This window comes from Eimeria necatrix, genomic scaffold (genome assembly GCF_000499385.1).
Source record: "Eimeria necatrix Houghton genomic scaffold, Enh_scaff1032, whole genome shotgun sequence".
NCBI classification, from domain to species: domain Eukaryota; phylum Apicomplexa; class Conoidasida; order Eucoccidiorida; family Eimeriidae; genus Eimeria; species Eimeria necatrix.
Window position 1 is genome coordinate 1,000 of NW_013651837.1, and position 11,229 is coordinate 12,228.

The 11,229-nt window shown below is 52.2% G+C and overlaps 3 protein-coding genes across 3 annotated transcripts; 1 reads left to right on the top strand and 2 right to left on the bottom strand.

Moving 5' to 3' along the window:
• Nucleotides 1–348: 348 nt before the first annotated feature.
• ENH_00001170 (serine palmitoyltransferase, putative) lies at nt 349–2,367 on the bottom strand (the record flags this gene model as incomplete). Its single annotated transcript, XM_013578157.1, has 2 exons — nt 349–1,425; nt 1,693–2,367. 2 exons carry the CDS (start codon nt 2,365–2,367, stop codon nt 349–351), a joined length of 1,752 nt encoding a protein of 583 aa, XP_013433611.1.
• Nucleotides 2,368–5,774: 3,407 nt separating this feature from the next.
• ENH_00001180 (hypothetical protein) lies at nt 5,775–7,304 on the top strand (the record flags this gene model as incomplete). Its single annotated transcript, XM_013578158.1, has 1 exon — nt 5,775–7,304. One exon carries the CDS (start codon nt 5,775–5,777, stop codon nt 7,302–7,304), a length of 1,530 nt encoding a protein of 509 aa, XP_013433612.1.
• A 713-nt stretch (nt 7,305–8,017) lies between these two features.
• Nucleotides 8,018–10,759, bottom strand: ENH_00021270 (nucleolar GTP-binding protein NOG2, putative; the record flags this gene model as incomplete). Its single annotated transcript, XM_013578159.1, has 9 exons — nt 8,018–8,349; nt 8,447–8,586; nt 8,686–8,765; nt 8,961–9,062; nt 9,354–9,489; nt 9,588–9,718; nt 9,827–9,884; nt 10,144–10,217; nt 10,352–10,759. The coding sequence occupies 9 exons, from the start codon at nt 10,757–10,759 to the stop codon at nt 8,018–8,020; spliced, it is 1,461 nt and encodes a 486-aa protein (XP_013433613.1).
• Between the last annotated feature and the right edge of the window lie 470 nt (nt 10,760–11,229).

Consider the following 11,229-nt stretch of genomic DNA (forward strand, 5'->3'; position numbering starts at 1 on the left):
AGCCCCAGCTCCACCTGCAGCCAAAACGCATGCAATCCATCCCCGCATGCACTCCAACGCATGCACTCCGACGCATGCACTCCGACGCATGCACTCCAACGCATGCACTCCGACGCATGCACTCCGACGCATGCACTCCGACGCATGCACCCCTCCTTGCATGCCCTCCTCCACCCCTCCTTGCATGCCCTCCTCCAGTCCTCCTTGCATGCCCTCCCCCGCATGCATGCACCCTCCTCTGCATGCAAGCCCTCCCCTGCATGCATGCATGCATGCATGCATGCATGCATGCATGCACTCCCGTGCATGCATGCATGCATGCAAGCCCTCCCGCTTTGCATGCACTGTTCACCGCCTCTTGCGGGCGTGTTGGTCATCGGGAAGGACTTGCACAGTGGTTTCAACGAGAGCCCTCACGAACTCGTGCATGAGTTCTTTCGTGTAAGCCGCAGTGGCTGTGACTCTTATGCGAGGCCTCAATAAAGGACAAGCCGGGAAGGCCGCGGCGGCGCAGTAGAAGCCGCGGTCCAGCAGCGCAGTGGTGATGCGGAACATCCGCTGCGGGCTGTTGGGGAAGACCACTGGTATGACAGTGGTGCAGTCCATTCCCTCGACTTCGTACTTGAGCTCCTGGGGGTAGTCCGCGGGCCAGCGGCCGTCGCCGCTCTCTATGAGGGCCCGGAGGTACTTAGCGTTTTCTTGGGCTTTTGAAATCCGCCACTGCTGCTCTCCAGTCATCAGTTCGAAGGCCTTGAGCGCTCCGCCGGCGGAGTAGGCCGTGAGCGACGCTGAGAAGACAGAGCCGGGAGCGTGGAAGTCCAGGAAGTCTATGAGGGGCCTCTTGCAAGTAATAAAGCCCCCGACTCCGCCAATGGACTTGGAGAAAGTTCCGCACAAGACCTCGCAAGCCCCAGGCATGTTGAAGTGCTCCTCCAGCCCCCGCCCCGTGGCCCCCAAGACCCCCAGCCCGTGGGCCTCGTCGCAGAGGATTTTGCAGTTGTGATTATTCGCCAGAGTCCGCAAGACCGGGAGCTCAGCGATGTCCCCCTCCATGGAGTAGACGCTCTCGATCACCAGCCAGCAGCTCTTGTGCTTGGGCCGCTCGCGCTGCAGCAGCCGCAGCAAGTGGCCGTAGTTGTTGTGTTTGAAGAACAAGTGCCGCGCCCCACAGATGCTCATGCCAGTCCTCAGAGACGCATGCGCGCGGCTGTCAGCTATTATTAAGTCTCCTTTCTTAGCCACTGCAGCCACAGCACTCATAGTGGCCAGAAAGCCAGTGGCGCACAGCAGCGCGTCGTCGCGCCCGTAGTAAGCCGCCACCCGCCGCTCCAACTCCCGCAGGATCGTCGAGTTGCCCCCCAGCATCCGCGCCCCGTGAGAACCAGTGGACCACTCCCGCGCTGCTGCTATTGCTGCCTCCTGCACCTGCACTCAGAAGAAAACATGCAAGACACACAACCCTGCTGCTGCTGCTGATGATGATCATGATGATGCTGCTGTTGATGATGCTGTTGATGATGCTGCTGCTGCTGCAGGTGAACAGCAGCAGCAGCAGCAGCAGGTGAGCAGCAGCAGCAGCAGCAGCAGGTGAGCAGCAGCAGCAGCAGCAGCAGCAGGTGAGCAGCAGCAGCAGCAGCAGCAGCAGCAGCAGCAGCAGCAGCAGCAGGAGCAGGAGCAGGAGCAGCAGCAGACTTGGGGTTCGCGGATGAAGTCGAGGTAGCTGTAGGAGCTCATGGGGTAGGCCTCCTTGTTGCCTGCGCAGAGGACGCGGTCGGCCTTGACGTTGGCGATCTCGACCATGAAGGGCCACCTGTTGTCTGCCTTGAGGGCCTTCTTGGCCTCCACGTAAGTGACCACTTCGGACTCTCCAGGCCGCACTTCAATTCCCAATTTAATCTTCTGAGCCATGTAAAAAAGGTGGCGCGTGCCTTCTGCGAAGCGGCGTACGTACAGCACGCGGGCGTAGAAAGCCGCAGAGTCCCGCAGCCGCCGCAGCGCCTCCGCCGCCACTTCTAAAAGTCTTCCCTCTTCGAGGGCCTCGGCGAGGGGCTGCAGCAGCCTGCGGAGTCTCTGTGCAGCTTTCTGTTCCGCCAGCTTCTTCAGCATTTGCTGCACGTCGGAGAGCCCCGCGCCGAGGGCTGGGGGGGCCCGGGGCCCCGGCAGCAGCTGAGTCGCGATCCAGGAAACCCGCAGAGAGTCGCTGGAGGCGTCTTCGGTGAAAGAAGCCAGCAGAAAGCCCAGCAGCACTATCCCCAGCAACGCGCAGTGCAGCACGTCCACGGAGGCGAACAGCGACTCGTAGCCCAGCCACTGCGCAGCGCCTCCGAACTCCTCCCCCCGCGGCACCCACGAGCCCCCGAAAAACATCTTCGCCCGCAGCAGCAGCAGCAGCAGCAGCAGCAGCAGCAGCAGCAGCGGGAGAGCCGCGCGGCGACGCGAGGCGAGGCGGCCAGGAGAGAGGCCGCCGCGGAGCCCCGGGAAACGCACTGGCACAGAACGCCGGCGAGAAGGCTCGAGGGACTCTGTTCAAGTCGCTGCGAATCGCCGGAAAAGCCGGAAAACGCGGCACGCACGAGATTCGCAGACGTTCAAAACACCATGGGCACGGAGGCGGACACGCCGCCCGGGAAGCTCGGCGGCCCGGGGAATCCGCAGACGCGCAAGAGAGAAAAAGGCAAAAGAAACGCAAAATCCAAAAAAAATGGCCAAGAGGCGCGGGAAAGGCGGCGCAGCAGGACTTGCAACAGTTGCACCCGCAGGCTCCGCCGTCTAGAGCATCACCAGCTCTGTGGGCTATTACTCCCTTAAACCCTTCTCTACCTCGCAATCCGCTACTCTTCCGATATCCACTTCTACCCCATCCTCTTCCATTTCCAGCAGGCGGCTACTCCCCGCAAATTCCCGTCCCAAGGTGCCGGTACACCGCAGGGCTCCGGCTGCTGCGACGCGATTATAAGGGCTGTGCTGTGTTCCTCCGCCGCGACTTGCGCTGCTCAAAGACTTTCCACAGCCAATTGCTCCCCAGTTCAAAAAACAAAAACCACTTTTTCCGATTCGAGAAAGAAAGATTAACGAAACCCAACGTTTGCGCCCAAACAGCCTAACCGCCGCCGAGTCCTCCTCATGCGCATCAGCTGCTTCGCTGACGACGGCCAATCCCAACAACTACAATTCCGCTTTTTCCTCCGATAAACACTTTTCCTAATTCAGCAGCATTTCTTGCTTCGTCTTCTGCAAGGCTTCTGCAAAAGTGCTCCAGAGCATTTAGTCGTTCGCAGCCGAAACAGGTAGCCACGCAAACGGTTCACACTGGGCTGCAGGCGCTGCGCTGCCGCAGCTTACTACTTCCTCCGAAACAAGTAATTCTTAATTGACACTCCTTTCGCATTTCCTAAACAAATATATATTTAACGCCTTTCTCTAGTGCACACGGAGCCTCTCTCGCCCGCCATAACCTGCACGGGGCCTCTACGCTGCATTCCAAGACGCCTCCGGCGCCGCTTGGGCTACTGGCCAGCACGCAATTTGGCCGCTACGGCTAAAACAGCAAAACTTAGGACTGGCTAGAATGCAATGTAGTGCCTAAAGAAGCCTTTATGGGTTGTCTAAGTGCACGGAAAGCTCCGGCCTCACTGGCCGCGAGCTACAGACACGTAGGGACAAACAGAAAGCTAACTCTGCAGCCTGGCAAAGACCTTTTCTGCAGTGCAATTGGCCGCAAAGCCAGCTACAAGGCACTATTCAGTCAATTTAGAATCTTTTCCTCTTTGCTTGCCCCCAAAGGCACGGGGGAAATGCTTTTCGTGTGGGTCACCTCAGAAGCTCGCAGCGACAACTTGTGCAGCGTTTCTTTGAAGAGCTCAGCTCCAGCTGGGCCCCGTGAAAATGTGTCTGAGGGCCTTACTTTGAAAGAAGAAACTTATTTGGCTCATTTCAACCCCCTTTTTGAAACACACTGTAGCGCAGTAGAGCTTCACTGCCTCACGGAGCCTACGGGCTTGAGACAGTGCAGAAGTCGCGCGTTGAAACGCCGGAACTTCAGCCAAAAGGTGTTCTTGTTCTTTGTTAATTCAAAACAAATAAATCCACTAAGAGAAAAACCTGCAAAAATTCGCACAAAACCGCCTAAAAAGAAAGCAACGCTGCTGCCACGAGCTCGCGCAAAGCTTCCCCAACACACACACAACTCCGCATGCAATGAATATCGCCGCAGGAAAAGAAATACTTCTGCGATCTTTGTCTTTATTCACTATTTGCATTCTTCTTTGTTTTGCATTAAATGGGAAACAGCAGAGAGGTGCTGCTTGCAGTGCAGATGCAAATGGAAAGGAGTCGAAACGCATTTGCAAGAAGAAAGCAGTAAATGCTGAAACTTTTGCAGTTATTAGCAAGAAGATGAGAAGACTGATGAATGGTTTCTGCGAGTTCTACTTCTCAGTAGCTTTTAATGAAAGGATTCGCACAACTCACAAACAGCTTTCACTAACAAAGGCTTTCTAAACTGAAACTGCATTGGAATTTGCACTGAGGCGATGCCCGCACTGGCACTCCTACTGGGACCACCTTGGCATTTATGAAGAAGCTGAACATGGAGTTTGTAAAGCTCCTGGCCTTCTACTGTATTTATGCCAGATAATTTGTATTATATTATCAGAAGATCTTATGTTTCGCTGGGCAGTCGCATACCCGACTGATTTGCATTATATGCACGGATAGCTCGGCTTCTAGTTGCAAAGGGTAAAGCTGGAGTGGCATTTTCCAGCTTTCTCAACGCCGAGTTTCATAAAGTTTTGCGCATCACTGTTACTACCAAGATAAGCCATAAACAGCTGCTGTATATATACTATGCATTCCAGCAGAAGCGGCCGCAGCCCGTCCATTTTCTCAGCAAGTGCGCCCTTCTAAGACTGTGTCTACGTTGCATTTAATGGTATTTACATACCTGTCTATTCATTATTTAAAACCTTAGGCAGCAATCACTGTCTTAAACGTGACGCTATTTCGTTTCCAGTTGTATCCTGCAGGTTGCTTTAGGGTTCGTGCCATAATCGCATTTCCACATTAAAAATGCCGAATTGAATTCTTTATACATATTGTACACTTTTCTCGAAAATTTTCATATTTTTTGCGCTTCGTTATTATTGGATCGTGTCTCTTTTGGAAGTCCGAAGTATCGGATCCAGTCTAATTAGCACGCGTCCGTGTTGAATGGCTCCTCTGGCTGCCGCAAGTGTCATTGCGTATATTTCTAAGAGAGTTTATAAAATTAAAACTACAGCTTTTTCGTTTCTGTCTAGGGGAGTGTTTGTTATCGCTGTGAATGACACCGAACTCGAACACCCAGGAGTTTCAACTGGCTGCTTCTTTGCGCCGACGCTGCTCCGCTTTGCTTATTGTTGCCTTCGTGAAATTCCTAACAAATTAATAAATCTGAAATTTGACAGGATAGTCCTTTCTGAAACATTTGGCAGCACGTTTTTATGCAGGTTAGGTTCATATACCTGCTGCCCGCCCCACGAGTACGTGTGTCCATCAGACTGCGTAGACTGAGGTGAGCGGATCCGCGGTAATACCGAGTCTGCCAATAAAAGTCTTCAGCGTTTTCAACTCTGCGATTTTCTTCATGCTTTCGAATACTTTGACTAGCTTCGGCGTAATCGGGAGCCTCCTTGTTGACGCACTTGTTCACCGCAGCCCATCGCGTGCACCCGGTTCAGTTCCAGTACCTCACAGAGCTACTGGAGCTTATAAATACAAACTCGTTTGATTGCAGAATGGCAAAGGAGAGTAAGCAGGGCCTTTCATGTCCTCCAAAGAGTCTGCGCGGCTTCCTGCCACGTGGTGATCTCCCTGGAGCCAAACAGCCCACGCCCCTCAACTTGAACAGATACGCGCTGCTCTTGCTCTATGTACTCCAGACTTTTATGACAGGATGTGTTTACTTCGGGTGGGCTCCGCTTTCCGCAATGCTCCTGCGGGCAGGAGTGTTCAGTTTCAAGTGCGAATCGGACGGGAAGGGGGGCTTTGTGGAGGACCAGCGGGAGTTCGGGAACAACTACATATGTGACCAGCAAGATGCCTCCGTGCAGAGTTTATTCGTCATAACGCTGGCCACTCACTGCACAATGAGTGCGCTGGCGGGCACCATGATGGACACACTCGGCCCGAAGATCACCTCCGTGATCGGCCAGTGCTTCCACATAATCGCGTGGGCCCTGATATCCACAGTGACGGCGGAGTCGTACGCGCGCGTGTACTTGGGTTTTATTTTCATGGGGCTGGGGGCAGACACAGCTTTCCTTCCCACTTTGCTGGTCACTCGCCTGTTTCCGGGCTCCGCGGCCACGGTGATCACGCTGATTGGGTCTGCGTCTTCTGCCTCTTTCGCCATTCCCTTGATATTGAATTCCTACTTGACTGGCGGGGGCATTTCGGGGTGCTGGTGGTACGTGGGCTTCGGCCCCTGTCTGTTCCTGGCGGTGGACGCCCTCGTAATGCCGCTCAAGGCATTCAAAGTCTTCGAGGGCGACTTGCCAGAAAACACAGAGTCCAGCGAGGCTGGCGAGCCGGCGGGGCCTCCCTTGTCCACGCAGGAAACGGGAGAGCTTGGCTTGGAGGCAGTTTCCGTGGCGCCGGCTGAGCCGAAGAGCCCCCAGCAAGCTGTGGGAACGCTTTCGAAACGCAGTTTCCTGAAAACCATGTTTTCAGAGCGCTACATTCTCATCGTTATATACTTCGTTGCTGTTGGATGGATCACTTCCTTTTATCAAGAAGCCCACGACCGGATTCTGGAACAGACTGCACTGGAGTTTCTGGGCAGCGCTCTGCCGTTCTCGTTCATTCCTTGCATCATTTTGGGCAAGCTGTCGGAAAGTATTGGCATTTTGGCAGTTATGGGAATAGTTAACACTTCAGGTGTGCTGGCGTACGCATTCAGCTTGAAACAGACGGTGGCCACCGGCATTATTTCTGTGCTCTGCTTCATGGTGTACATGTCTTTGTTCGTTTCCCAAGTTTTCGTGTTCGTGGAGGAGAACTTTCCAGCAAAGTTCTTCGGCCGTCTCATCGGCATTGTGCAGCTCGTTGGGGGGCTGTTATCTCTTCTGTGCAGCCCGCTGTTCCACTTGACAGTTGGCCTTGGCCAGAAAGGGCTGTACGTCGTGCAGCTTCCAATGATTGGTCTTTTGCTCTCCATGTATTTAGTGCTCGCTCGTTTGTGGTGGATTCGCGGGAAATCGCCAGAGACGAGCAAGGAAACACAAAACCCTGTGCCCTCAACGGATTCTTTTGCTCTCGAGCCCTGACTGCCGAGGGCCCCAGGGTCTTAGTGAAATGCATGCAGAAGGCGCTCATGTAAAGTGCACTGTTGTGCGTATTTGTGCACAACAAGTGCAGCAGTCCAGCTCCCTGGCGGAGAATTGGCTGTCTTCGGCAATTTGCAGCAATATGCTGTTTGTATTTTGCGAATTGTTTCAAACTGGTCGCCTTTGTGTCGGTCCAAGAAGTATTGCGTTGCAGCGCCTTGTCTTTGCCGGAATACCTGCGCTTTAAAGGCGTTTGGCCTCTGGCACTCTACACGGTGTGTGCCCGTGTGGCATCTTGCAGGCTGTCTGCAACTCTGTACCAAGTGGATCATCTGTGCCTCCAATTCTAGCCTTAATGGGGCTTGCGTAAACCAGAGGGTCTGCCAAAAGTGCCTTCTACGTTTTCCCGCTTTCGCTGCAATCGCTGCAGGAACTTCGCTTGTTACTAATTTGAGAATTCTGGTACCCCAGAGTTGCACGAGTTTCCCCGCTGTGCTAATGCAGCGCATGCAGTGATCTGAGCGGGGCCTCAGAACTAAATGAATCCCCAAAGGCCTCAGTTAATTATAGAGCTTCGCCTCAGCTTTGAACAGATAAGTTGTCACTGTTGCAGCATTCAGCTCGACGCAGCATGCGACTGACTGCACGCCAAACTTCGAAAAAATATTCGGTGAAGCGTGCAGAAAATGAACACAACGAAAACGACGCAAATCTTATGAACTACTAGAGCGATCGATTCTGGCTCGTTTATTTGGTTCAGAAGTGGATACTGCTGCAGCGCTATCAGACACTTCCGGAGCCCCTTGCTGAGTGTCGTCGTCTGGCCGCTGAGTCCCGTCTTCCTCTTCACAGCCGTTGATTTCCTCTTTGTCCGCTAAATCCTCAGAGTTGCTGCCATCTAGCTTTAGTGCATTTCCTTCCGGCACAGCCACTGCTCCGTCCAGCGGAGTGCCATCGGCCTCTGCAGCTGCCTCCGCAGCTTCAGCCTCTAGGCAAGGAGGCAGCACGTAGTACGGCAGCTTGCCCCGCTGGAGGTCGTACAGCACTGCATCACGAGAAAAAATCATAACGGAGAAGCACAATCAACAAAAAGAAAAGAAAGGCACCAGCAGCACCCTGCATGCGAACTGCGCTGCGCTTACTGATGCGGGCGGCAGTGGAGATGTCCGGCTCCCCTCCCTTCTTGAGTTTCCCAAGTCGCACGGCCAAGATCGACAAAAACTCTTCAGCATCTTCCCAAGAAATATTGGAATCTAAGCCATAGCGGGCTAGTATAGCTTCCCTGAAGACGCGCAAAGTCAGCACCGGGAATGCTTTGCGCTACTGGACCAGAGTTGCCAATGTAGTGCCCTCTCTTCAAGAGATCTGAAGAGAAATGTACCTCTTGACTTTCTCCAAAACAGTTTGAATGTGCTCCTCAGGGGCATTGATTCTTTCAGGACGAACAACGCCGCGCATAACCTGGCAGAATGCAATAAAGCTCGGAGAGTGTCTTCACCCATGGTCCGGGTAGGCAAAAACAGCAGATGGAGCTTGAACGAATTCTTTTAAAAGCCCGCAGATCTAATTCAGTTCCCCACGCATTACTTTTATTTAAGCCCTGCGGGCCGCGGAATTTACTTGTAGCTAACTGGCAAAAGAATGACTACGCCGCACCTTGTCGGTGTCGGTTCCTGCTTCGCTGCTGATGGGAACAATTCCTGGGCAGTCAATGAGGTACAACTTGGAGGTGAGAGCGACGTATTGCCACACTCGGGTCTGCGAGAACACCAGGAAAATTTGCATGCAAGAGTGATGGAGTGGTATAATGTGCCAACTCCATCTATACGTGAAACCCTCCTACAGCGAGTGAGCTACATACGCGAATGCGCATTTGGTGATGATGCGAGCCATTGCCAGCCATTTTGGCAACACAAGCAAGAATTTGTTTAGGTTTCGCATTCAGTTCATGCTGAATCATGCAATTTTTCACTGGGGTCCAGGTAGTGACACAAAAGGCACACAAAAATTGCAAGAGATGGGTAGGGGAACCCAAGAAACATGACTAACCTGCCCCGGTATTGGCGCCGCCTTGCATACTTGTTTACTCTTCAAAAAATTGATAATAGAACTCTTTCCTACATTGGGGTATCCGAAAAACCCAATAGATACGTGCTTTCTATTCGAAAGCAACTGGCCATACTGCCTGCGTCGGAAACATGCAAAAAGAAGTGAAGTGACTTTACTAAAGTTGCTGATTCAGGCCGCCGAAAAGTCTTCCACAAGATCTCCATGAAACCCCACCTTAAAAGCTGAAAGAGTTGGTTTCTTCCGAAATTTTTCTTGTTCTTGTCGGCTTGTAACAGCAGCGTTGGCATTTCTTTGCTGAGTTGCTGCAGCCAGTAACGTGCAACACGGGGAGGTACCAAATCCACCTGCATACACAGCACCGAAAACCGCATTCCATGGCCACTCAAAGCTTGATATAAAGCAAACACCACATGTTTCGAAAATGCATGCAAGTGGCTTGCCTTGTTGATGACCAACACCAAGTGCTTCGACGAACGGTGCGCCTTCAAATACTTTTCAAGGCGTCTGCAGCTGCGCAGCCAAACAAGCAAAGACAACAGAAATGTGCATGAGTAATATAAGTCACCAAAACATGCAAAAGGTGCAGTTCTTCAACTTCACAGAAAAGGACATCAAATTTGCAGAGGCGCGCTAAGATCGCTCGAGAAACCCTCGCGATGCACCTTTGCCATTCAGAAAAGTACTTCACAAGGGCATCACCGGATATTATTACTATTTATTATTATAATTGCTATTATGTTGAAGTTTGCCATTTTACACTACAGCGTACCGCGTTCCCATCGGGTCACGCGCGTCTACAACTTGCACTAGGACGTCCGACGCGTCAATGACTTTGTACAACTCCTGTGAACAAACAGCGGTAAAAAATGAGTTCGCCAAATGCCTCTAAAGACAGAAAAAACTGAAACTTGCCAAATATAAGAGTTTAACAGCCAGACTGCTGTGATCTGTGCTCTAAGCTGAGTGGGCTGGCGCACTCCCCATATCCTGCGGCTCGTTCCCTTTTGGAATATCAACTCCACGGGGCCTCCACTTTCCGCATCATCTGCCGGCACATCTCCAGCGGAAACGGACTTCTGAAAAGCAGCTTCTTTCTCTTCAGCCTGCATGCAAAGGGCCCGACCTTCGCACAGACTGTTCTTTGCAGGCTCGAAGTGCTGCAGCCCAGAGCACTTCAGCTGGCAAAGACAACTGCCCACCTGCAGGGCCAAAGTGGCCAAGTCCGCAGCCTGCAGGCGGGGCCTCTTGCGGGTTTTTTTGCTGCCGAAGACGCCCTCGAAAGGCTCTATGGCCAGAAGAGCTTCCCCACTCAACTTCGGCAAAGCGCCCCCAGCCGCCAGCGCTTCCTTCTTGCCCCCCACGTTGCCATCGTTGATAAGACTCATCGGCAGCTTCGACCGCCGCAACACTACGCTGCAGTCCAGAGGCAGAAACTCGCAAAGAAGACCTTTTTGCGCATGCAATTAGGAATCTTATGAACCTTTTTTGTGCTATTTAATTCGGGATCTTACGAACCATTTTTATGCCATTTAATTCGGAGTCTTACGAACCACTTTCATGCTATTTAATTCGAAACCGTATAAACCGTTTCTATGCCATCAATTAAGAATCTTCTAAACCATTTCTATGCTATTTAAGTAGGAATCTTCTAAACCACTTTTGTGCTATTCAATTAAGAATCTTATAAACCATTTCTATGCTATTTAATTTGAATCTTTTGAATTATTTCCACCTTCCAGAAAGCTGGCCTTACGTATAGGGATCGGCTGAGGCCTTTTGAATGTTTTCTTGTGAACCACTTCTACACTATTTAATTAAGAACCTTACAACTCATTTAATTCAAAATCTTTGAATT